The 27519-nt window shown below is 43.7% G+C and overlaps 1 protein-coding gene across 6 annotated transcripts in view; it reads right to left on the bottom strand.

The window, feature by feature from the left end:
- Positions 1-15412, bottom strand: part of gria1b (glutamate receptor, ionotropic, AMPA 1b) — a 105539-nt gene extending 90127 nt beyond the window's left edge. For 5 of the 6 annotated variants that reach the window (XR_007450647.1, XM_049592663.1, XM_049592664.1 and 2 more), the window contains exons 1-2: positions 15090-15412; positions 5071-5205 (exon numbers count right to left, since the gene is read on the bottom strand). Coding sequence is in view for 5 of the 6 variants with exons in the window: in XM_049592663.1 (XP_049448620.1) it covers positions 5071-5205; positions 15090-15201 (247 nt within the window). In the remaining variant the exon portion in view is untranslated. Of the gene's footprint in view, positions 1-5070; positions 5206-8139; positions 8151-15089 lie in introns of those variants that run through there. The other variant, XM_049592666.1, reaches the window with a different exon arrangement.
- Positions 15413-27519: the final 12107 nt, after the last annotated feature.

Below are 27519 nucleotides of genomic sequence, written 5' to 3'. Positions count from 1 at the left end.
ACAATGTAAAATGCCATAGGCTTGTGCTAATAACGTTAGCATGTTGTATTTGTGTAAAACGTGTTTAGTATAAGACAGTTGTTTTGTCAGTGAACCTTGTGAGCTGTAATGGAGCTGAACTGTGTAACATTACCTTTGTTAAATGTTGCTGTTGTCCCTGGCTTCATGTGAGTAGAGGAAAAGTCTGCTAGCTGCTAGGCTAATTTATACAATGTAAAATGCCATAGGCTTGTGCTAATAACGTTAGCATGTTGTATTTGTGGGGAAAATGTGTCCAGATAAAGACAAGTGTTTGTCTGTGAATGCTGCGAGTTATAGTGAAGCTGATTTGTGTTTGAAACTGTCTCTATTAAGCCATGTTTAATGTGTGTTTAATGTGTGTTTAATGTGTGTTTAATGCATGTTTACTGTGAGTTTAATGTGTGTTTACTGTGAGTTTAATGTGTGTTTAATGTGTGTTTAATGTGTGTTTAATGCGTGTTTACTGTGTGTTTAATGTGTGTTTACTGTGAGTTTAATGTGTGTTTACTGCGAGTTTACTGTGTGTTTAATGTGTGTTTACTGTGTGTTTAATGCGTGTTTAATGTGTGTTTAATGTGTGTTTACCACGTGTTCAATGTGTGTTTACTGCGTGTTTACTGCATGTTTAATCTGTGTTTAATGTGTGTTTACTCTGTGTTTGTGTGTTTACTGCGTGTTTAATGCATGTTTAATGTGTGTTTAATGCATGTTTACTGTGTTTAATGTGTGTTTAATGCGTGTTTAATGCATGTTTAATGTGTGTTTAATGCATGTTTAATGTGTGTTTAATGTGTATTTAATTTGTGTTTAATGTGTGTTTAATGTGTATTTAATTTGGGTTTAATGTGTATTTAATGTGTATTTAATTTGTGTTTAATGTGTGTTTGTGTATTTAATGTGTTTAATGTGTATTTAATTTGTGTTTAATGTGTGTTCAATGTGTGTTTACTGTGTGTTTAATGTGTATTTAATGTGTTTACTGTGTATTTAATGTGTATTTAATGTGTGTTTACTGTGTATTTAATGTGTATTTAATGTGTGTTTAATTTGTTTAATGTGTATTTAATGTGCGTTTAATGTGTATTTAATTTGTGTTTAATGTGTATTTAATGTGCATCTAATGTGTTTGATGTGTTTAATGTGTGTTTAATTTGTATTTAATATGTATTTAATGTGTGTTTAATGTGTGTGTAATGTGTATTTAATGTGTGTTTACTGTGTGTTTAATGTGTGTTGTGAATCAACTAAACTTTACAGCACTTCACAGAAACCTCTGTTGCCATCTAGTGTTTTGGAGGTGTAACTGCAGAGTGACACAGACACACCACCACACAGGTATAAATGCTCACAGTGTTGTAGGTGTCGTGTGTAGGTTCTGCTGCACAGTATAAATCCTGCCTAACATCAGTCGGGACTGCAGCCAGATGTTCCTCCCTCTAATAACGAGGTAAACTGGGGTTAAATGAGTAACGTGTCTGAGTCTCCGCTGTGATGAGGATGTTTCACCTCCCCGAAAGCTCCTGAAGTATTAAGACTAAAATCAAAGGAGGAGATTCGGAGGGATGAGAGCTGCAGACCGGCTCGATGGGACTCTGTGGGAATGAGCAAAGCATGACTCAGCAGAAAAACACTTGTTGCAGCACTTGTTGATTAAAAACCACTGTGAGAGCCGTCCTGAGTTTCCAAACATCAGGCTGGAAACACATTCTGGGATCCGGGGGCACTGCTGGGCACTAAAACCAAATCTGAGAGAGCATCGTTAACGGATTTTAAAATCTCAGTACAAAACTAAAATCTGTTTAATATGCAGCACAATGGAGTTTTGATCTTGAAGACGCAGAGCGGGTCTTCAGCCGTCACTGAGGGCGCTGAGGTCATGACTCCTGAGGGAGGAGTTCATATTTTACAATCAAAAACTTTTGTTTTTTTCAGGATGGTTCCAGGATTTTAGCTCCGTATATTTAAATGTGGCTTTTTTTATGCAGCCAGAAACCACATTCAGATGGAAGCATGGATCCATCCTGCCTTGTATCAACGCTTCAGGCTGCTGCTGCTGCTGGTGGTGTAATGGTGTGGGGGAGATTTTCTTAGTACCAACTGAGCATGGTTTAAACACCACAGCCTACCTGAGTATTGTTGCTGAGCGTGTCCATCCCTTTATGACCACAGTGTACCCATCTTCTGATGGCTACTTCCAGCAGGATAACGCACCATGTCACAAAGCTCACATCATCTCAAACATGACAATGAGTTCACTGTACTCCAATGGCCTCCACAGTCACCAGATCTCAGTCCAATAGAGCACCTTTGGGATGTGCTGGAACGGGAGATTCTCATCATGGATCAACTGTGTGATGTCATCATGTCAATATGGACCAACATCTCTGAGGAATGTTTCCAGCACCTTGTTGAGTCTGTGACACCAAGAATTAAACAGGAGGTCCAACCTGGTACCAGCAAGGTGTCCCTAATAAAGTGGCCTTTGACTGCATTCTGCCTATAAATGCAAAACAGTTGTAGAAATGTGTAGATTTATAATATAGTTAATAAATCTTGCAGAAAATGTAAGTAAGCAGCAAACTGTGAAAAATCTGAATGATGAAAACGTTTTCTTTTCCGTCTCCATCAGTTCAGCGTCTGCTCACACACTTACAGGACACCTTTAAATAGCTCCATCACATTAAGGCAGCTGCTCATGTCTTTATGTGTACACATTTTAATTCAGGTGTAATGAAGCCGGCTGGTAAATTCAGCGTTTCGGGGGCAGAATAAAAACAAGGTCAGCACATTGTTCTGTAAACCTGCTGTAGAGCGCTGAACGCTCCCCGGAGCCACAGTCCATTTAGTGCTGAGCTCCCTCTGGTCTGCGTCCATTTACTGCTGCTGTCTGCTCTTTTAAAGCCAGCCTCCATTTACTGCTATTTCCCCTAAATCCCAGCTCTGCTGAACGGAGTCAGGACAGTGGAAGAATGGAGCACTGACCCGTGATGGTGACTACAGTGGACGGCAGGCTCCGCCTTCACCAACAGTCCAAAGACTCATGACGAGATGAAACTGTTTCAGAACGAAAAGTGTCAGCGGTGTGAACTGGCCGGTCTGAGCTCGCCTCAAGCCTGCTGATGATGTCACCCGACAGTCAGCTGGTCAAATGGCCGGCGGCTGGTTTTAAAGCACGTCACCTGTTTCAACAGCCAATCAGCTTGTAGTGAAGTGACTGTCTCACACACGTGCACGAGGAGAACATTCAGAGTTTTACAAGCAACGTCTGTATTCCTAAAATCTGACCTTAGATATGACATAATAACAAGGAGGCTCTGTCTGTTGAACCAAGAAGACAAACTCTTTGTTGTGTCCCACTCTGTCAGCAGAAACACGTTACGCTGCATTCACACGACCAGCGACACAGCAACAGGCTACCATTCACGTTCAGTGGAATCCGTTGACATGACGCAGCTAACAAGCGTGACGCGCTACAAACCAAAGTTGAACTGACCTCAACTTTTTCAAGATTTTCCCTCAAAGTGTTCTTGAGAGATCACGTTCAGGAGAATGAGACAGACAAGGTCACAGTGACCTTTATCCACCAAAACCTGCTCACTTCATCGTTGAGTCCAAGTTGACATTTGTGCCAAATCTGAAGACATCCCCTCGAGGACTTGTTGTGATACCGTGTTTACGTGGATGGGACGGACGGTAATGTAGTCACGTGAAACACCGAGCCAACTGAGCAGCTGGAGCAGCTTGTACCAAAGAGAAATGTCGTGCCCGCCGTTTGGATTTCATTTTGGCTTTCGTGAAGACGACGCTGAACAGAAAAGAAATCAAATGTCAACACTGCAGAAAAACTGTTTGAGCGACCAAAGGTGACGTCAGCGATCTGTTCCAGCACCTGGAGAACAATCCCATTACTGAATGTGAACCAAAAATAAATAATCGCTCATTAATCGTAATCGAGGTAAAATGTTTAATCACTCCTGATGCTGATTTGAGGTCACGTCGCCTCGCCCTGTGCTGAGGCATAACACCTGGTATGCAGGGTCACATTCGTTACCTCCATCTCCATCTGCAAAATTGCATCAAACCTCAGAAACAGACGGTCAGAGAGAATTTCTTATCTTGTGTAGCCTGAGATATTTCACAATCTCTTTGATCCAGTGAGAATGTGTCGGTGGGAGAAAGTCTCTCCACCTGAACAGCAAACGGCCAGCGTGCTGCACACGATTACTGAGATGCACACACTGTGGTGAAACGCCAAACAGAGCAATGAAACGGGACGGACGTATCGGCTCCTCTAGACATTTGAAAAGAGACACCTGTGTCTAGTTTAAGATGAGAAAATCCTTCATGAGGACACAAACAGTGCAGATCAATGCAGGAGGTAAAAAGCTAAATAATAAGAAGAGAGTCTGAACAGAAAGTGCACGACAACAGTTAAAGACATAATAACAAGCTACAGTGACGGCTGCTTTGAGTTTGTTTGGACTACTGGAGAAAGACTCTCAAACTAACTCATGAAGACACTGATGCACCGTCAGCCCACAGTTTAACTTTCATCCAGCAGATACGTCACAGTCTGAGTCAACAGCTTCTCTCTTTCAGCTCTGGTTTTGGTCTCCACCAACTGCTGTGCTCGCAGCTCGTCTCTGAGTGTGTCTGAGTGCTGTTTGCTGCAGAGCAGGTGCTGAACGCTGAGGTTATCAGACTGAAACAGACAGGAAGTGACTACAATATGACATATTTGACAAATCACAGGCTCAGTCGAGCTGCAGAGTTGCTGTTAATTATCTTTGGGGTCGACACTGTGAGCAGCACTTTCTGAAAGTCATTTGATTCAGACTAATATAAAGAATAAACCCAGAAAGGTCACAGAGGAACATTTGGCTGAATGACTTCACCAAACTCTGGCAGCCCAGAGCCATCGCTTAAAATGCAGCCTTAGCTCACGGAGGGTCTGTGGCTCCATGATAAGACTAAAAAATACATTTTCATGTCCTTGACATTTAAAAAACATCACGTCAGATTGTAGGACTTCTTTGTGTCTGAACTTACAGGCGTAGGTCATGGCGAAGCTGCTCCCCGTGTCCACCATGTCGACCTGTGGCACCAGTTTGGGGACGTCCTGGTGCTGCGCCAGGGCGAAGCGAAACACCTCGTACTCATGGGAGCCGGTGGGGAAAAGGCCTCCTGTTTCACAGAGATAAACAGTGAGAATTATTTATTATGAAACACAGAGGGAGGAGACAGAGCTGTTTACAGCAGCTAACTCTTCACCTTCACTTTGGAAACAGAGATAATTCATGTTGGCAGTGAGTGTGTCTGCAAACCACAAATACATCACAGTCGGAGGTTTCTAAAGCTGAAAACCACTGTTTGAGACCAACAAACAACAGTTTGTGATCCAGCGAGTCACTACATGGGTGTTTGTTAGCGTCCCATCCCTGTTTTATCCAGCAGTCTTAAAGGCACCGCACATGGGTGTCTTTTAGCGACCAGTGGCTGTTCTTAACGACCCATCACCATTCTTCCAGCAGCTTTACAGGCACATAAGGTTGGTGTTCTTTTTTAGAAAACTTTGGCTGTTTTCCAGCAACTTTATACACAACAGACGTGAGTGTTTTTACGCAACATGAGAAAGTTTTTCCAGCAGATTATTAGACACCAGACACGGGAGTTTTTAGTGGCCTGTGGCTGTTTTTCTCTCAGCTTTATAGGCATCAAGTGAGAGTTGTTTTTTTGGCAACCCATTGGTGTTTTTCCAGCAGCTTTTTAGCCTCTAAATATGGTTGTTTTAAACAACCCCTCACTGTATTTCCAGCGGCATTACAGGCACCAAACGTGGTTGTCTTTTAGCGACCAGTAGCTATTTTCAAGCAGATTTTTACACATCAGACGTGAGTGTTTCTTCAGCGACCAGTGGCTGTTTTTCCAGCAGCTTTTGAGGCAACAACTTGCTGCTGTTCTTCTGGTGGCTTGTCAGGCACTATACATAAGTTTAACAATCCGTCGCTATTTTATAGGCACCAAACGTGGGTGCTCTCTGGTGGCCCATGGCTGTTTTTCCACCAGAGATAGTTTCATGAAAAGTGGACAGAAACTTCGCTGCCTTTCCAGCTCAGACATAACGAGCAGGTATTCGAAGCCAATCCATCTTTTCCTAACCATAAACAGGTGGTGTTTGTGCCTGAACCTAGTCACGAATAAACCACAGCGCTGTTGAAAGTTAAAGAAACGTAAAGTTTTAATGTATCAACTACGTGATACTGTACAGGTTAACAGAAATGTGTGATGCCAACATTACACATGTACATGTAATAAAGCTGAACTGAACTTATTTCAGGTTGCTGTGCTGGATAAGTGACGTGTGCAGCTAAACATACGACCTACAGGTCTAACTAACCCGCTGAAGCTCTCATTTTGCTGTTTTGGTTTGTTTTTAAGCGTGTTGCTGTGTTTCCTGCCGTGTCACCACCTCATGCATTAACACAAGACTCATTCATAAAACCACGGCTCCACAGGCTGGTGGCCGAAAACTCCACAACTTTTGCTCAAAGTTACACCTTCCAGGAGAAGAGACGGCAGCTGACATCACAAACTGAGTTCACCGCCGCCACTAAAAATAATGCCGTCTGCGTTTTGCAGTAATTGCTGTTAAAAGCCTCTTTTCTCAGCTCTCATTCGCTCCACTTTTCGCTCCACTCACACTCTCAACATGATGGTTTTTAGGGCCACGGTGAAATGATCTGAACACTTAAACTCTGACTGATTGCCCCTCTTGTCTTCTCTGTGTGCTGAAGTAGGAGGAGGTGTTTTTATTACATGTGTTTACAGCTTCTAAATTTACATGTTGAAGTTTAGTTTTTGTTCAGACACTGTCACAAAGATTAAAACAGCATTTTGTCCCTGAAATAAACTGAAACCTTCACCTCTGGTTATCTCTCATTTTCTCTGCTGGCGCTGAAACAATTAGTCAATTAATTTATTAGATCCACAGACAACTCATCAGCATCTGTTTTAATAACTGAATAATAGTTTGTCTTTATTCTCTGGTTTCAGTTTCTCAGCTGTGAGAATTTGCTGCTTGTACTTGTCTTACTAAGAAAGTATCTGTGGATCTTTTGCTGTTGGTCGGACAAGACAAAACATTTTTCACTGTTTTCTGATGTTTCATTCACCAAACAGCTGATCCTCAAAATAATCCAGAATATAACTTGTGATAAAAAATAAAAAAAAAATACATAAAAAACAATAGTTCATTAGTGAAGCCTTTTAATCATTAGTGAGTAAACTTGAAGGAATAATTTGTTATGATTTATTATTTACCTGCTTTTACCTCTGTACTTTCCCCTGTAAAAATATAATTAACAATTTATTATTATCATTATTAATTTACTTATTCATTATTATTAATATTATTATCATTATACTTTTATTTCTTACTGTTGTTATTTTTTACCTCTATACTTTTCTCTGTAAAAAAAATAATTAATAAAAAAGATTATAATAATTTATTTATTATTTATTTGTACCTCTGTACTTCCCTCTGAAAAAAATCTTAAGAATATTTTCATTATTATTATTATTATTATTATTATTATTAATATTTAACTATTTATTTATTTACTATTTTTACCTCTGTACTTTCCTCTGTAAGAAAAATAGTCACTGACAAAAAACCTTCTTGGCCTGTTTCCCTCTGAGATGTAGTGGAGTACAAGTACAAAGTAACTTAATGTAACTGCTGTTAGATTAGTACACAGCTTCTTTTTTAACTTGTTAATAAATAGTAAAAGTAGTGATTTTGTTTTTACTACAATCAACACAAACATGATCAGATCTGTCAGTAAAATCACACACGAGCTGCAGCTACATGTAAACACAGTGACACCTGAGGACAGGTGATGACCGGAAGTGAGCGGGACACGGTGCTAAGAGCTAACATAGCTGCTAGCTAACACACACGAGCGTCTAAACTCGGTCAAACAGTGAAAACACGCTGTAATGTCACTTTATATTAAACACAATGTGCTGACAGACCTTGAGCCTCCATCAGCGGGGCGATGAACACACACAAAACACGACTTTTGCTCCGTTTACAGGAAACACTTTCACACAGCTCACCTGCCACTGCTTCCGGCATGACGCCTTCAAAATAAGAGCTCGTCAATTAAAGGAATAAATATGAAAAACAACAAATTACTCGAGAACAACAGACTTCAGTTTAATATGATTAAATTTTAACTAAAGTAAAAGTACTAATACCACAGTTAAAGGAAAATGTGCCTGAAGTACTAAAAGTAAAAATACTTAATGTAAATAAAATGAAATAACATTAAATTTAAAAAGTGATGCATAGACTGTTATTTTATATAAATAATTCTTTACTATGCTGTATGTAACTGAAACTAATAATTATTTCCATCATGGATTCATCTGCTGATTATTTTCTTCAAGAGAAAAAAATACTTGCATATAATAGACTATATTTAATATAATTACAGTTTAACCAAAGTAAAAGTGCTGATACTTTCAAAAACTCTGTTACAAGTAAAAGTCCTGTAATGAGAGTCTGACTAAAGTAAAATCAGTAGACTGTGATCATAAACATGTGTTTAAAGTATTCAAAGTAAAACTGAACGCTGTGACTGTTACACTTCTTCTTCTCCCTTCAGGGTCGCCACAGCGCCTCATCTCACGCTTTCTCCTGCCTCCTCTACTGTGACAGTTACACTATATTATATAAATAAGTCTTTACTATTTGTATAAAACTGAAACATATGATTATTTCTGTTATGGATTAATCTGCTGATTATTTTCTTCATTAAAAAAGAGAGAAAAAATTACTCGGGTATAATCGAAGATGTTCAGTATGATCACAGTTTAACTTGAGTAAAAGTATTTAAACCACAGTTTAAAAATTACTCTGTTACAAGTAAAAGTCAGTCGCCTGAGTTTATGGAACAGATGTTGTGAAGAACTGAAAACATGGAGAACATCAAGAAGGGTTAAACAAAACTTTAAAAATAATGTGTTGATCAAATCTGAAAATAAAATCGTACAAGAAGAGGAACCTAAAGTGTGTCCGTTGCTTTCTGAAAGTTGTTTTTCTTTTTTTTTGTTGCTATGTTGTCTTGTTTACCTGTTTTGGTTTGTTTTGTTGTTGATTATTAAACATGACGTGCTGTTAAACGGATCGGTGTTATAAGCTGTGGCTTTTTAAAGTTATGTTAAATGACTTTATTTAATGTTTTGTACTAGGCTATTTAAGTATCTGTCATTTTCTGTGAGAAGCTGTGACTTCATTAACGTGAATTTGTGGATGAGTACTTGATGTTCTTATTTCTATTTGCAGAACAAAATAAATTCTAAATAAACTCATGTTGCGGAGAAACCTTCATCTTCAGCCTGGAAACTAGAGCAGCCATAAAATCTACAACACTTCCCTCTGAAATGTGGTGGAGTTAGCATGAAGGGGAAATACTCAAGTAAAAGTACTTAGTTACATCCCAGCACTGCTTGTTGAAACACTGATGAAGAGGAATATAACAAAGGTCACAGGAGCAGATGAAGCAGAGTCAGTTTCACCCACTGAAGCTGCTCACAGTGTAACATTACAGGAATATTATTAGACTTGTATCTGATTTATTCATCCAGGCTGGAAGCGTTCCATCTGCTCCGACAGAAGGTCTCACTGACTTTAACAAACACACAGAGAACCAGCGTCAGTGGTTCTTAGCGCTGAGGTTGGCTGCCACTCGGTCAGTATGCAGGTCAGACGCTCACAGGCTGCAGGAGGCGTTTAAATGCAGGTTAGTTCAACTTGCTGCCACATCAGCACCAAACCTGAGCGGAAACTCGGGGCCACTGGTCCAATGAATCACATTATGGGTTCATTTTGGGAGAGTCACACGCTCTGCAGCCCACAGCTGATCCACACTGAACGTGACCAAAGCGGTCGGGGTTCAAATGGGAATGAAAGAGCAGCGGAGAGGATTCATCACGAGCACAAATGTCACAGTGAAAGAAGTTTGTGGAGAGAGACGCTCTCAGATTATTGATCCTGAAGACAGGAAACAGACCTGAGAGTTTACGAGATTATGAATGACTCAGGTTGAGCTGAATACTCAGATTAAATGCGTATCCGGCTCAGATAATGTGCTTCTTATGAATACGAGTGCTGTATGAGTAAAATGTGTCGGTGATGAAGAAGAATCTGTGCAGCTACGTTTAATCTCTCACTCTTCACAAACAATCTGAGGTCTGATTCTGAGATTGTTCTGTGAATAGTTTTCTAATAAATGCAGCAGCCTCTGATCAATTTCAGGCTTAAAATAACAATTTCAGATTAGGACACACCCACTTCCAATTTAAACCCCACCCATGTCTGAGCCTATCCCAGCTGACACTGGACACTCTGTCTGTGGAGACGGAGCAGCAGAGCGCACTCTGGACACCGTCACATGTGAGCATTTTTGATGATGGCCTCCGTCCAGTCCTTTGGTCTTATCACATTTAACCATAGTTGTCTTTGTTTTTGTTGACGGGCAGCGGCGGCTGGTTTTGAGCCATGACTCCTTCTATTCTGGCTCCCAATAACACAACAAGACAAACACATTTTAACACTCCTATGGAGCCTACAGCCCTGTGGGGGAGAGGCAGAGACAGTGCAGGTAGAGCGGTTGCACTGAGGCCTGTGAGGTGGGGGGGCCCTGAGAGACCATGATCGCCACCTTGGAAATCTGCCGGTGTTCAAAGAACTTATTAAATTTTATTATTAAATTAAAAACGGTGCAATTTGTCATATCTGTCCCGAAGAAGGAAAACCATCTCTGTCATGTTAATATTTTCTTTTCTTAGAACCATCATAAGACACATCAAACAGCTGCTGCATTAATAATCTATCAATACATTAGATAATATGACCTGCTGCATATATAACCTTTTAACTGGTGATTCAGTGTCAGGTTTTACTGACAGACAGTCAGAAAGCTCTCAGCAGAAAACACATGTCAACAGACGTGTCCACGGTCGAGGACTGGATTTATTTTATATACTTTATTGTTGGGTTGTTGTGATGAAAAACTTACATTTATTTTGAGGATGGTAAAGAGAGAAGTTTAGAAACTGTTGGACAGCTGGGACTGATCATGTGTCCTCAGTGACATCTGACATTAACACACCTCCCCCCAAACATTATGTTGAGCTACTTCAGTGTTTCCTGTTCATGGTTTAGTTGTGATTGAACAAGTCGTTCTCTTCAGGAGCTCCTGAACGCAGCTCGACAGGATCAGGACGGCTCTGCCTTCAGCTCCTCTTCTTCAGACCACGACAACATTCAGTGTCTTCATGGTGTTTGCACTCTGGGCCCTGAGTTGAGCTGCCAACAGAACATGTGTCGAGGTACAACAAATAATTAATTTGATATGTTGTACCTGTTGTTACTGCTTTGTTTTTATTTTTTACTATTTACACATTCATCTATTCTGAGCTTATTTCTTCCTGCCTTGAATGAAATTAAAAAAGATCATTACTATACATAAATGTTATAAAATATGATTTACAGAGAAGTCTCAGGAGAGTACTCTGCTCTTTTATTTAAAGTAACAGTAGTGAAACAAAGAGTAGAAATACTTCATCACAAGTAAAAGACAAACATCGAAATCTGACCTCAGTAAAAGTACATTACTCATTATGACTCATTTCATATATGATATAATTAGATTATAATCACTGAGGCACGAGTGTGTTCATTACTTTAATGTTGCAGCTTGTGAATTTTCCCCAGTGTTCAATAATATTTTAATTATACATCATATTTATATTTTCATTCTGAATCTGAGTCTGAGTACTATAATGCACAGTATCTGAGTAAATGTACTTAGTTACTTCAAACCTCTGAGCCTACAGCCTACGTCTATGTGTCGCTGAGGCCGAACAGTGAAACATGTTCTGGATAAGTGTCACAGTGACGTCAGTCGGCAGAGCTGCAGGACGATATCAGAGAAATGATTTATAAAAGAGTCCAGACTTCACGCTACACGTCCCCACAGCCTCATGTCCTCACAGCCTCATGTCCCCACAGCCTCATGTCCTCACAGCCTCATGTCCCCACAGCCTCATGTCCTCACAGCCTCATGTCCCCACAGCCTCATGTCCCCACAGCCTCATGTCCTCACAGCCTCATGTCCCCACAGCCTCATGTCCTCACAGCCTCATGTCCTCACAGCCTCATGTCCCCACAGCCTCACGTCCCCACAGCCTCACGTCCCCACAGCCTCACGTCCCCACAGCCTCATGTCCTCACAGCCTCACGTCCCCACAGCCTCACGTCCCCACAGCCTCACGTCCCCACAGCCTCATGTCCCCACAGCCTCACGTCCCCACAGCCTCACGTCCTCACAGCCTCATGTCCCCACAGCCTCACGTCCTCACAGCCTCATGTCCTCACAGCCTAATGTCCTCACAGCCTCATGTCCCCACAGCCTCATGTCCCGACAGCCTCACGTCCTCACAGCCTCACAGCCTCACAGCCTCATGTCCTCACAGCCTCATGTCCCGACAGCCTCACGTCCTCACAGCCTCACAGCCTCACAGCCTCATGTCCTCACAGCCTCATGTCCTCATAGCCTCACAGCCTCATGTCCCCACAGCCTCACGTCCTCACAGCCTCATGTCCTCACAGCCTCACGTCCTCACAGCCTCATGTCCTCATAGCCTCACAGCCTCATGTCCCCACAGCCTCACGTCCTCACAGCCTCACGTCCTCACAGCCTCATGTCCTCACAGCCTCACGTCCTCACAGCCTCACAGCCTCACGTCCTCACAGCCTCATGTCCCCACAGCCTCACAGCCTCACGTCCTCACAGCCTCACAGCCTCACAGCCTCACGTCCTCACAGCCTCACAGCCCCACAGTCACCAGCACAGGAAGCTTTCAACACAGTCAAGTGAGATTATTACGGAGATTTATGACCACACGCGCCACAGAGTTCCTTCATATCACAGGAAAACTGTAAATAACAAACACATCCGCTCAGCTGGTGCAGACACTGCAGAGATTATTGACTGATCAGAAGAAAATGAACCTGCAGCTCTGCTGATTATTGATAAATCAATACGGCAACTTCTCAAATATGATTTGTTGTTTTCTTTGTCACATGACTCCAGTTTGAGCCTCTTTACATCGGCTCCCAGTTTGTGTTGGAACAGATTTTAGGATCTCTCTGATCACTCTTAAGGCTCCTCATGGTCTCTCTATCTGCGTCCACACCAGGACGTACTTTGAGGTCCTCGGGCAGCAGAGGTTGTCTGTCTGTTCCAGAGGCTGAAGACTAAAGGGGACAGAGTGTTTGCTGTCGGGGCCCCGGGGCCCTCAGGTCAGACGAGTCAGTGATGTCTTTAAGTCCCTTCTTAGAACAGACTGTTATCTGAGAGCGTTTCCTGATTTGACCTCAGTTTGAAGTTAAACTCTTTTGTTTAAATGAAGTGTTTTTATCAGTTCCTCTAAAAGTTGTTTTCATGTCGGGTCTGTTTTAATCATTGACGTGTAAAGCACTTTGTAACTCTGTTTTAAAAAGTGTTTTATAAATAATAATAATAATAATAATAATACATTATTATTATTATTATTATTATTATTATTATTATTATTAATAATAATAATAATAATAATAACATATTATTATTATTATTATTATTATTTATGACAGTCGGTTATCTTCAGGACTGTCAGTGGGACGAAACGAGCTCATTAAAGATGTCAGCTTGAGCTCTGAGAAACTGTGAACGCCATTTTTGTAACTTTGTTTTACCAATCGATTAATCAAGAAAATGAGTGACAGATTAATCAATAATGAAAATGAGGTTATGTAAAATAAGTTGTTATATTCACGACAGATAAAAGGAGAACAAACACTGAAGCTAACAAGAGGATTTTAACAGTACGGTGGGCGATATGGCCCTAAAATGATATCAGGGTATATATTTTTTTCCGCTAACAATATTTTTGACGATCTGACAAATTAATAAGTTGGTTTGTTTTTAATTACTAATCAGTATAAGTCTCTAAAAGAGTCTGTTTCAGTGAAACGTTCAGGACGCCACAGTTTGTTCTTCACTACTGCAGCTGCTCCTCTTTCTGTAAACACCTCCAGCCAGGCTTGTTGTTGCCATGGGTAACACTGTGACGTCAATACGTCAACAAGTCCGAAAATCGCGAGTATCACCACATTAATTTTTCATATCATATTAAAAGTTATTCCGCATTATGGTGACGGCTCTATCTAACAGTGACTGATGGAGTTGGTTTTATTAATCTGCACCGATAATATCTATAATATCAGTATATGACTCTGTGCTGCTGCTGGTCTCTGTAGTATCACCTCAGGTGGAAAACAACTGCAGTTTTATGGCACCTGAACTTCTGCGTCATTTTAATATTGTGTTTATTATTGTATATATATTTTACAGGATGCTGCAGGAAGTCAGAGACACACACACTAAGTCATCAGATATATAATATAATACATGAACACTAACAGACTGTAAGTCACAGAGGGAGTCCCGGCCACAGGCATTATTACAGGAGCGGTGAGTGGGCACACACACACACACACACACACACACACACACACACACACACACACACACACACAGATAGCCTATGATTTATGATATCAAACAAAACAGATATATTAATATTACAGGATTATTATGAGAGGCAGCGGCGGGAGTGTTGTCACTAGTGACGGTGGTGTTGGAGCATCAGGCTGCCAAAAATCATTATAAGTCAAAATATGATCTGAAAAAATGAACAATAAACGAACAGCTGATGAACAGCTGATGTGTTGGGGAAAGTGTTTATAGCGGAGTTGGAGAGCTGCACGCGGTGCGTCATTAAATGGATGCACGAGCTCGTGAATGAACGAACAAGCGGCTGGTTAGAGAGGTAAGAGCACAGCCTGCAGTGTGACACACACACACACACACACACACACACACACACAGGGAATGAGGTCCAGTCGGGTCGGTCCCGGAGCGCCCCCGGGTGCAGGCGCCCCGCCGCTCACTCACCTATGTTGATGTTACTTGGGAAACTTGTGCCGCTGCAGAGCCCGAGCAGCAGCAGCAGCGGCGGCAGCAGCGGGAGCAGCACCGAGGGGACCGAGAAGCTCTGCGGCCGCATGGTTCCTCCGGGAGACGCGGAACAACCGGCGTAATCCCATTCACAGCGGGGCCGGCACAGATCCACCGCAGCCCGGGCACAGACTCACACATCCACCGGCAGTCCGCTCCGGTCCTCTGTGTCCGTGTCTCTGTGAGCCTCCCTCTCACCAAACATCCAGAGCTGAGCGCTGAGCTCTGCTGCCGCGTCGACTCTGACTGTCAGAGTGTGTGTTCACTGCTCCTCTACACAACTACACCCTCCCTCACCCTCCTCATCCTCCCTCTTCCTCTCACACACACTCCCTCTCTTTTTACTTCCAGAAAGCTGTGGTAACACTGATCATCACGCACGCATACACTCACCTTCCACTGATCAGGTAGACTTACACCTGTTCAGCTGCTTATCAATGTAAACAGCCAATCAGCCAATCAGCCAATCAGGTGTCAGCAGCTCATTAACATTTAGTCATGTAGACATGGTGAAGACGAGCTGCTGAAGTTCAAACGCAGCATCAGAATGATGAAGAAAGGTGATTGAAGTGACTTTGAACGTGGCATGGTTGTTGGTGCCAGACGGGCTGCTCTGAGTATTTACTGGGATGTTCAGCACAACCATCTCTAGGGTTTACAGAGGATGGTCCCAAAAAGAGAAAATATCCAGTGAGCCAAAATGCCTTGTTGATGCCAGAGGTCAGAGGAGAATGGCCAGACTGGTTCAAGATGATAGAAAGGCAACAGGAAGTCAAATAAGCACTGGTTCCAACCAAGGTGTGCAGAAGAGCATCTCTGAAGCAACAACACCTTGTCCAACCTTGAAGCAGATGGGCAAGACGAGACACAATACGATAAGATATGATATGAAATGATACCATAAGATACAACGAGGTGAGATGGGACGAGACAGGACGCGACACAGTGCGGCACCATAGTTCTTTATTCATCAGGGGAAATTTGCATTTCGCAGCACCAAGTGTCACAGAGCGCTAACAAGCGTAAAAACCACAAACTAATATAATAAGTATGCGTCAGTAAAAAATGCAAATCAGTTTAATAAATAAATAAATCTCAGTAAGAAAACAGTAAAAACCCAGAGCAGCTAAAATAAGACAGCAGTAAAGAAACGGACTGACCGTGATGTCATTGTCTCCTCACTGCAGCAACAGCTCGTTAAAACACGACCACGTTTAGAGGCTAAGAAGCTGCTGAAAACACATCGATGATGACTCACTAAAAAAACTGTTTTTGTTATTTGTTGGTGTTGATCAGTCGTCTGCAGCTTGGCAGGCATCTCACTATCTGCTGACCCGTTGGAGGGGCCCGACCCCCATGTTGGGAACCACTAGACTAAACCAGCTGACTATATGTAAAGTAGTTTAAGTGGCTCCGCGTGGAGCAGCTCCAACACTGATGCTCCAGTGTTAACTATCTAATGACGTCACAGAGGATCAGATATCAGACACACAGCGTGTGTGAAGCCAGAATTACTTCTGTACTTGTGCTACATTACATGAAGTGTCCTCTCTTCATCAAACTAACATCTTGAGTCTTGGCCTCTCTGAGGATTCACGTTGGTTTGAGTTTCTTGTATTTCTGGGAAATATTAGCGACCTGCCTCCTGTGTATCCAGTAAAACTCTGCTGTGTATCAAAACAAAAATCTTATATATTTGTACAAAATAAACGTGATCCTTCTCACTGGGATATTTCTAATAAAAAACAGATTTGAACACAGTAATCTGTTTTTATCTAGAAAAGACTTTAATGCCCGACAACAGCACAGATTTTAATCCACAGTGAGAGCTGAGTACACACGGTGGTATCACTGTGATCTCATAGTCACTGATATGACTGGTGAAATCTATACGTGTCATATTTAGATTCTGAATATAAAAAACTTTCTTCAGCTCAGCGGCTGTGATGCAGTGAACTCACTGAGATCATGTTAAATGATGAGGTGATTAAAGTCACTTTAAAGTTGAGTCAAAGTTTCTGCATTAATTAAAGTGTACACAGACTCCTTCAAGTTATTGATTTACATGTTCTTACCCAGGGATGGATTACTGAACAGGCCGACTGAGCACAGACCTCGGGAATCAAAGTGTCAGCTGCCCCGCTGACCTTCACCTGCAAGATGTCACTCAACCAAACACCGTACTGACGAGGAGACTCAAAACAACCACAAAGAGACACGACGTGACTACAGAGGAAGAATCACCACAGAGACACAAAATCCCAAAAGATGCAAAACCACTACAAAGTCTGTGTGTCCTGCTGCTGTGTAGAGGAGGTGGGAAACCTGCACATCTTCTTTCCTTTGATAACAGGTGTGTGTGATAACAGATCATCTGCTCTTAAAAACAGATGAAGCACATTGACTTAATTCTTTAAGGTTCCTCAGTTAACTCTGGTTTTAACAACAGATTCAGCAGAAGAAGCTCCAAATGTCTGAGTGACTGAAATATTCAAATTGAATCTGAAATATACTGACAACAAAGACACTAGATTACAAGATGCCATGTAAGGTAAGGTAAGGTAAAGTAAGGTAAGGTAAGGTAAGGTACAGTGCAGTCATCAGTTCTGCAGGTATCTGATCATAAACCAAAGTACTGGACACATTAAAATGTTGACCTGATGATGGCGCTAGATGCAAAGTGCCACTATCACTAAATTCAATTCATCCTGTAGAGGAGCATAAATGTTTGAACCATATTTCACCACAAAGGTAAAAAAAAATCTCCTGTATTTTATGTTATAGTAATTTTAACTCATTATATTGTTATATTATTGGATGGATAAATGTCTCCATGGACACCACCCTCTACCTGTCCTTGTAAAAGTGCACCAAAGTCCTCGGAGTCTGAGTTGATTTCTTTATCAGCATCAGAGGAAACAGTCACAGCGTCAACTTGTTGGTCTCTGCAGCGTCTAATCACAAACATGGCTGCCCTCCTACACAGTTTGCCCACACAAGGAATAATGGGGACGCTGGTAATCCCCTTCTATTCACTCTCTATCCAGCCAATTTACTGAGACAAAACAAAGAGGGAGAGGAACATGATCAGCCTCTTTCATCCACATCCCTGCCTAATTTATTTATCTGCACTCGACAAACAGGCCAACGGCAGCGTAGGTGGATCCACTGAAAACACGACAGATGATCAACTCCTGGTGACATGTGGTGAAGACGCCTTGTTGTCGCTGCTCTCATTTATCTGCTGCATCCAGCAGCTGGAGCCTGATGTCTAAATCAAGCAGTTCTCAGTTACCCCAATGAAGATCAGATAGTTTCTGTGTTACTGGCTGAAGAGATCCACCGCCACCGTCTCTTTGGAAACTATAACTACCAATAAAACAAACAAACAAATAAACCCCACAGAGATGTCTATAAAAGATAAGTTGTTCTTAAGATTTTCAAATATCTTTTTTACAGTTTGCACATCACAAACCTAAAATCATGAACATGTTTTTGTAGTGATGCGGCGCCAGGAGTCTCTGAAGCATTAGCAAACAAAAGCATCTTCAGTGGCCATGACAGAGCCAGGCAGCAGTAACATCTGTATCATAGGAGCAGCAATAATGGGCAAAACATGCACACACAGGGAGGCCTCATGCAGCCAGGTGGGCAAACAGCAACAGAAAAATGGCTACAAACATGAGACTGACATATTTTTTCTTGACTGGCCACTCCGAAAGCTGAATTTACACTTGTGCGTCAGCTCTATGCAGACCCTACGTACGTAGCCTACGTGCTTGTGAGCATTTATACTTGTGTGGTGGTGTGTCTGTGTCACTCTGCAGTTACACCTCCAAAACACTAGTCGGCGACAAAGGTTTCTGTGAAGTGCTGTAAAGTTTAGTTGATTCAAAACACACATTAAACACACATTAAGCCCTGTTTGGATTAGTTGAACATGGAGACGTGGGGTGAAGTAATTATTACCAGGGATTTTAGTCCCATCCGAACGCACCATGTCTGTAATCATTACAGATACCAGTAAAAAATTATGGCGACTTTTACCTTCTGTAAAACGGTCCAGAGAAAATACCTCGGGTAATATTGATCACGTGCAAATGTGTGTAAATATTTCATCACGTCCTGTTTAGCAGCAGCAGTACAGTGATGTTAGCAGCAGCAGTAGTACAGTGATGTTAGCAGCAGCAGTAGTACAGTGATGTTAGCAGCAGTTAGCAGCAGCAGTAGTACAGTGATGTTAGCAGCAGTTAGCAGCAGCAGTACAGTGATGTTAGCAGCAGCAGTAGTACAGTGATGTTAGCAGCAGTTAGCAGCAGCAGCAGTACAGTGATGTTAGCAGCAGCAGTAGTACAGTGATGTTAGCAGCAGCAGCAGCAGCAGTACAGTGATGTTAGCAGCAGTTAGCAGCAGCAGTACAGTGATGTTAGCAGCAGCAGTAGTACAGTGATGTTAGCAGCAGCAGTAGTACAGTGATGTTAGCAGCAGCAGCAGCAGCAGTACAGTGATGTTAGCAGCAGCAGTACAGTGATGTTAGCAGCAGCAGCAGCAGTACAGTGATGTTAGCAGCAGCAGTAGTACAGTAATGTTAGCAGCAGCAGCAGTACAGTGATGTTAGCAGCAGCAGCAGTAGTACAGTGATGTTAGCAGCAGCAGCAGTACAGTAATGTTAGCAGCAGCAGCAGTAGTACAGTGATGTTAGCAGCAGCAGTTGTACAGTGATGTTAGCAGCAGCAGTTGTACAGTGATGTTAGCAGCAGCAGCAGTAGTACAGTGATGTTAGCAGCAGCAGCAGTACAGTAATGTTAGCAGCAGCAGCAGTAGTACAGTGATGTTAGCAGCAGCAGTTGTACAGTGATGTTAGCAGCAGCAGTACAGTGATGTTAGCAGCAGCAGTAGTACAGTGATGTTAGCAGCAGCAGCAGTACAGTGATGTTAGCAGCAGCAGTAGTACAGTGATGTTAGCAGCAGCAGTAGTACAGTGATGTTAGCAGCAGCAGCAGCAGCAGTAGTACAGTGATGTTAGCAGCAGCAGTTGTACAGTGATGTTAGCAGCAGTAATACAGTGATGTTAGCAGCAGTTAGCAGCAGCAGTTGTACAGTGATGTTAGCAGCAGTAATACAGTAATGTTAGCAGCAGCAGCAGCAGCAGTACAGTGATGTTAGCAGCAGCAGTACAGTGATGTTAGCAGCAGCAGTAGTACAGTGATGTTAGCAGCAGCAGTACAGTGATGTTAGCAGCAGCAGTAGTACAGTGATGTTAGCAGCAGCAGTAGTACAGTGATGTTAGCAGCAGCAGTAGTACAGTGATGTTAGCAGCAGCAGTAGTACAGTGATGTTAGCAGCAGTTAGCAGCAGCAGTACAGTGATGTTAGCAGCAGCAGCAGTACAGTGATGTTAGCAGCAGTTAGCAGCAGCAGTACAGTGATGTTAGCAGCAGCAGCAGTACAGTGATGTTAGCAGCAGTTAGCAGCAGCAGCAGTACAGTGATGTTAGCAGCAGTTAGCAGCAGCAGCAGTAGTACAGTGATGTTAGCAGCAGCAGTAGTACAGTGATGTTAGCAGCAGCAGCAGTACAGTGATGTTAGCAGTAGCAGCAGTACAGTGATGTTAGCAGCAGCAGCAGTACAGTGATGCTAGCAGCAGTAGTACAGTGATGTTAGCAGCAGCAGTTGTACAGTGATGTTAGCAGCAGCAGCAGCAGCAGCAGTACAGTGATGTTAGCAGCAGCAGCAGCAGCAGCAGTAGTACAGTGATGTTAGCAGCAGCAGCAGCAGCAGCAGTACAGTGATGTTAGCAGCAGCAGTAGTACAGTGATGTTAGCAGCAGCAGTAGTACAGTGATGTTAGCAGCAGCAGTACAGTGATGTTAGCAGCAGCAGTAGTACAGTGATGTTAGCAGCAGCAGTAGTACAGTGATGTTAGCAGCAGCAGTACAGTGATGTTAGCAGCAGCAGTAGTACAGTGATGTTAGCAGCAGTAGTAGTACAGTGATGTTAGCAGCAGTAGTAGTACAGTGATGTTAGCAGCAGCAGTACAGTGATGTTAGCAGCAGCAGTACAGTGATGTTAGCAGCAGTAGTAGTACAGTGATGTTAGCAGCAGTAGTAGTACAGTGATGTTAGCAGCGCTGTTAGCGGCAGCAGTGTACGGTGATGTTAGCAGCAGCAGTACGGTGATGTTGCAGCGGTGCGCAGTAGTACAGTGATGTTAGCAGCAGCAGCAGTACAGTGATGTTAGCAGCAGTTAGCAGCAGCAGTACAGTGATGTTAGCAGCAGCAGTAGTACAGTGATGTTAGCAGCAGCAGCAGCAGTACAGTGATGTTAGCAGCAGCAGTAGTACAGTGATGTTAGCAGCAGCAGCAGTACAGTGATGTTAGCAGCAGTTAGCAGCAGCAGTACAGTGATGTTAGCAGCAGCAGCAGTACAGTGATGTTAGCAGCAGCAGCAGTACAGTGATGTTAGCAGCAGTTAGCAGCAGCAGTACAGTGATGTTAGCAGCAGCAGCAGCAGTACAGTGATGTTAGCAGCAGCAGTACAGTGATGTTAGCAGCAGCAGTAGTACAGTGATGTTAGCAGCAGCAGCAGCAGTACAGTGATGTTAGCAGCAGCAGTAGTACAGTGATGTTAGCAGCAGCAGTACAGTGATGTTAGCAGCAGCAGTAGTACAGTGATGTTAGCAGCAGCAGTACAGTGATGTTAGCAGCAGCAGTACAGTGATGTTAGCAGCAGCAGTAGTACAGTGATGTTAGCAGCAGCAGTACAGTGATGTTAGCAGCAGCAGTACAGGTGTTAGCAGTTAGCAGCAGTAGTACGGTGATGTTAGCAGTGGCAGCAGTTGTACAGTGATGTTAGCGGCAGCAGTACGGTGATGTTAGCGGCAGTTAGCAGCAGCAGTAATACAGTGATGTTAGCGGCAGTTGGCAGCAGTACGGTGATGTTAGCAGCAGTAATACGGTGATGTTAGCAGCAGCGCAGCAGCAGCAGTACAGTGATGTTAGCGGCAGTTGCAGCAGTACAGCGATGATGTTGGCAGTAGTAGTACGGTGATGTTAGCAAGCAGCAGTAGTAGTACGGTGATGTTAGCAGCAGCAGCAGTAGCAGCGATGTTAGAACGGTAGCAGTGTGTAAGCAGCGATGTTAGCAGCAGCAGTACAGTGATGTTAGCAGCAGCAGTAGTACAGTGATGTTAGCAGCAGTAGTACAGTGATGTTAGCAGCAGCAGCAGTACAGTGATGTTAGCAGCAGCAGCAGTAGTAGTACAGTGATGTTAGCAGCAGTAGTACAGCGATGTTAGCAGCAGTTAGCAGCAGTAGTAACAGTGATGTTAGCAGCAGCAGTACAGTGATGTTAGCAGCAGCAGTACAGTGATGTTAGCAGCAGCAGCAGCAGCAGCAGTAGTACAGTGATGTTAGCAGCAGTTAGCAGCAGTTGTACAGTGATGTTAGCAGCAGCAGTACAGTGATGTTAGCAGCAGCAGTTGTACAGTGATGTTAGCAGCAGTAGCAGTACAGTGATGTTAGCAGCAGCAGCAGTACAGTGATGTTAGCAGCAGCAGTTGTACAGTAATGTTAGCAGCAGCAGCAGTACAGTGATGTTAGCAGCAGCAGCAGCAGTAGTACAGTGATGTTAGCAGCAGCAGTTGTACAGTGATGTTAGCAGCAGCAGTACAGTGATGTTAGCAGCAGCAGTAGTACAGTGATGTTAGCAGCAGCAGTACAGTGATGTTAGCAGCAGCAGTAGTACAGTGATGTTAGCAGCAGTAGTAGTACAGTGATGTTAGCAGCAGCAGCAGCAGTACAGTGATGTTAGCAGCAGCAGTAGTACAGTGATGTTAGCAGCAGCAGTACAGTGATGTTAGCAGCAGCAGTAGTACAGTGATGTTAGCAGCAGCAGCAGTACAGTGATGTTAGCAGCAGCAGTAGTACAGTGATGTTAGCAGCAGTAGTAGTACAGTGATGTTAGCAGCAGCAGTAGTACAGTGATGTTAGCAGCAGCAGTAGTACAGTGATGTTAGCAGCAGTAGTAGTACAGTGATGTTAGCAGCAGCAGCAGCAGCAGTAGTACAGTGATGTTAGCAGCAGCAGTTGTACAGTGATGTTAGCAGCAGTAATACAGTGATGTTAGCAGCAGTTAGCAGCAGCAGTTGTACAGTGATGTTAGCAGCAGTAATACAGTGATGTTAGCAGCAGCAGCAGCAGCAGTACAGTGATGTTAGCAGCAGCAGTACAGTGATGTTAGCAGCAGCAGCAGTAGTACAGTGATGTTAGCAGCAGCAGCAGCAGCAGTACAGTGATGTTAGCAGCAGCAGTACAGTGATGTTAGCAGCAGCGGTACAGTGATGTTAGCAGCAGCAGTAGTACAGTGATGTTAGCAGCAGTAGTACAGTGATGTTAGCAGCAGCAGTACAGTGATGTTAGCAGCAGCAGCAGCAGCAGTACAGTGATGTTAGCAGCAGCAGTAGTACAGTGATGTTAGCAGCAGCAGTAGTACAGTGATGTTAGCAGCAGCAGCAGCAGTACAGTGATGTTAGCAGCAGTTAGCAGCAGCAGTAGTACAGTGATGTTAGCAGCAGCAGTAGTACAGTGATGTTAGCAGCAGTAGTACAGTGATGTTAGCAGCAGCAGTACAGTGATGTTAGCAGCAGCAGCAGCAGCAGCAGTACAGTGATGTGAGCAGCAGCAGCAGCAGCAGTACAGTGATGTTAGCAGCAGCAGTAGTACAGTGATGTTAGCAGCAGTAGTACAGTGATGTTAGCAGCAGCAGCAGCGGTAGTACAGTAATGTTGTTGGCGGCAGTTAGCGAGCAGCAGCGGTAGTACGGTGATGTTAGCAGCAGCAGCGTACAGTGATGTTAGCAGCAGCAGTAGTGCAGTGATGTTAGCAGCAGCAGCGGTAGTACCGTGATGTTAGCAGCAGCAGTTGTTCTGTGTTGTTAGCAGCAGCAGTACAGTGATGTTAGCAGCAGCAGTAGTACAGTGATGTTAGCAGCAGCAGTAGTACAGTGATGTTAGCAGCAGCAGTACAGTGATGTTAGCAGCAGCAGTACAGTGATGTTAGCAGCAGCAGTAGTACAGTGATGTTAGCAGCAGCAGTAGTACAGTGATGTTAGCAGCAGTAGTACAGTGATGTTAGCAGCAGCAGCAGCAGCAGTACAGTGATGTTAGCAGCAGCAGTAGTACAGTGATGTTAGCAGCAGTAGTACAGTGATGTTAGCAGCAGCAGCAGTACAGTGATGTTAGCAGCAGCAGCAGCAGCAGCAGCAGCAGTACAGTGATGTGAGCAGCAGCAGCAGCAGCAGTACAGTGATGTTAGCAGCAGCAGTAGTACAGTGATGTTAGCAGCAGTAGTACAGTGATGTTAGCAGCAGCAGCAGTACAGTGATGTTAGCAGCAGCAGCAGCAGCAGTACAGTGATGTTAGCAGCAGCAGTAGTACAGTGATGTTAGCAGCAGCAGCAGCAGTAGTACAGTGATGTTAGCAGCAGCAGTAGTACAGTGATGTTAGCAGCAGCAGCAGCAGTAGTACAGTGATGTTAGCAGCAGCAGCAGCAGTACAGTGATGTTAGCGGCGCAGCGGTAGTACGGTGATGTTGGCAGCAGCGGTAGTACGGTGATGTTAGCAGCAGTGGTACGGTGATGTTAGCAGCAGCAGCAGCAGTACAGTGATGTTAGCAGCAGCAGTACAGTGATGTTAGCAGCAGCAGTAGTACAGTGATGTTAGCAGCAGCAGCAGTACAGTGATGTTAGCAGCAGTTAGCAGCAGCAGTAGTACAGTGATGTTAGCAGCAGCAGTAGTACAGTGATGTTAGCAGCAGTAGTACAGTGATGTTAGCAGCAGCAGTAGTACAGTGATGTTAGCAGCAGCAGCAGCAGTACAGTGATGTTAGCAGCAGCAGTAGTACAGTGATGTTAGCAGCAGCAGCAGCAGCAGTACAGTGATGTTAGCAGCAGCAGTAGTACAGTGATGTTAGCAGCAGCAGCAGCAGCAGCAGTACAGTGATGTTAGCAGCAGTTAGCAGCAGCAGTAGTACAGTAATGTTAGCAGCAGTTAGCAGCAGCAGTAGTACAGTGATGTTAGCAGCAGCAGTAGTACAGTGATGTTAGCAGCAGTAGTACAGTGATGTTAGCAGCAGCAGTAGTACAGTGATGTTAGCAGCAGCAGCAGCAGTAGTACAGTGATGTTAGCAGCAGCAGTAGTACAGTGATGTTAGCAGCAGTAGTACAGTGATGTTAGCAGCAGCAGTACAGTGATGTTAGCAGCAGCAGTAGTACAGTGATGTTAGCAGCAGCAGTAGTACAGTGATGTTAGCAGCAGCAGTACAGTGATGTTAGCAGCAGCAGTAGTACAGTGATGTTAGCAGCAGCAGTAGTACAGTGATGTTAGCAGCAGCAGTACAGTGATGTTAGCAGCAGCAGTTGATGTTAGCGGCAGCCGGTACGGTGATGTTAGCAACAGTTAGCAGCAGCAGTAGTACAGTGATGTTAGCAGCAGTAGTACAGTGATGTTAGCAGCAGTAGTAGTACAGTGATGTTAGCAGCAGTAGTAGTACAGTGATGTTAGCAGCAGCAGTAGTACAGTGATGTTAGCAGCAGCAGTACAGTGATGTTAGCAGCAGTAGTACAGTGATGTTAGCAGCAGCAGTACAGTGATGTTAGCAGCAGCAGTAGTACAGTGATGTTAGCAGCAGCAGCAGTACAGTGATGTTAGCAGCAGCAGTAGTACAGTGATGTTAGCAGCAGCAGCAGCAGTACAGTGATGTTAGCAGCAGTTAGCAGCAGTAGTACAGTGATGTTAGCAGCAGCAGTAATACAGTGATGTTAGCAGCAGTTAGCAGCAGCAGTACAGTGATGTTAGCAGCAGTTAGCAGCAGCAGTAATACAGTGATGTTAGCAGCAGTTAGCAGCAGTACAGTGATGTTAGCAGCAGCAGTAATACAGTGATGTTAGCAGCAGTTAGCAGCAGCAGTAATACAGTGATGTTAGCAGCAGTTAGCAGCAGCAGTACAGTGATGTTAGCAGGAGTAAGCAGTAGTAGTAAAAGTGATGTTAGCAGCAGCAGTACAGTGATGTTAGCAGCAGCAGTACAGTGATGTTAGCAGTAGTAATACAGTGATGTTAGCAGGAGTAAGCAGCAGTAGTAACAGTGATGTTAGCAACAGTTTGCAGCAGTAATACAGTGATGTTAGCAGCAGTAGTACAGCGATGTTAGCAACAGTTAGCAGCAGTAGTAACAGTGATGTTAGCAACAGTTAGCAGCAGTAGTAACAGTGATGTTAGCAGCAGCAGCAGCAGTACAGTGATGTCAGCAGCAGCAGCAGCGTTGCGGCAGCAGTTACAGTGACGTGATAGCAGCAGCGTGATGTTAGCGGCAGCAGTAGTACGGTGATGTGAGCGAGCAGCCAGTAGCAGTGATGTTAGCGGCAGCAGCAGCAGCCAGTTGTGCAGGTTAGCAGCAGCAGCGTGATGTTAGCAGTTAGCCGGTGATGTTAGCAGCAGTTAGCAGCAGCAGCAGTACAGTGATGTTAGCAGCAGTTAGCAGCAGCAGCAGTAGTACAGTGATGTTAGCAGCAGCAGCAGTACAGTGATGTGAGCAGCAGTTAGCAGCAGCAGTACAGTGATGTTAGCAGCAGCAGCAGTACAGTGATGTTAGCAGCAGTTAGCAGCAGCAGCAGTACAGTGATGTTAGCAGCAGCAGCAGTACAGTGATGCTAGCAGCAGTAAAAGCAGTCACTGGTGAGTTGACATGTCCACTCTCGTTGCCTCCTCGGCTCATTTAGACTCTAATTAGCTCTGTGTGTAATTAGCTGAAGCAGCACACACAGTCAGACGCCTGGTTTATCAGCGGCGGCACATGAGCTACATCAAACAGTCTGATCTGGCGGCTGCCCGCCTGCTGACGGGTGGAGGTGATTAGTTGACGGCTGCTCAGTGATAAGATCTGGAGGAGATTTGGCTGTGATGGGACTCGTCCTCTGGGGACGAACAAGAGCAGATTTGTAAGCATCTGAGGATTGAAAAGAATTGTGGTGGAAACCAAACTTGATGACATACAATAGCAGATGACAGCTGGAGGTCAGAACACTGAACTCAGAAGTGTTTCATCACAGTTTTCTTGTTGTTATCATAAAACCTCTTTGTTATCTTTGTATTTAACGGCTTTAATCCAGTCTTATCTGCTATTCATTTATTTCCTTTTGTTTTGGACTGACAGCCTGAATGCTAATTGAGTGCTAACAACCACTTGTAAACTTCTGCTTATCATATTCTGTGGTGAGTTTTAGGCAGGGCCGTGCCCCCCGTAGGGCAGGTTAGGCAAATGCTATAGGCGCCAGCATGCCAGAGGGCGCCAGGGAGTGAGGTGTCTTTTTTT

This window comes from Epinephelus fuscoguttatus, linkage group LG12 (assembly GCF_011397635.1).
Source record: "Epinephelus fuscoguttatus linkage group LG12, E.fuscoguttatus.final_Chr_v1".
Classification (NCBI taxonomy): domain Eukaryota; kingdom Metazoa; phylum Chordata; class Actinopteri; order Perciformes; family Serranidae; genus Epinephelus; species Epinephelus fuscoguttatus.
Note: the sequence above shows the minus strand (reverse complement) of the source record. Positions and strands in the feature narration are given on the sequence as shown.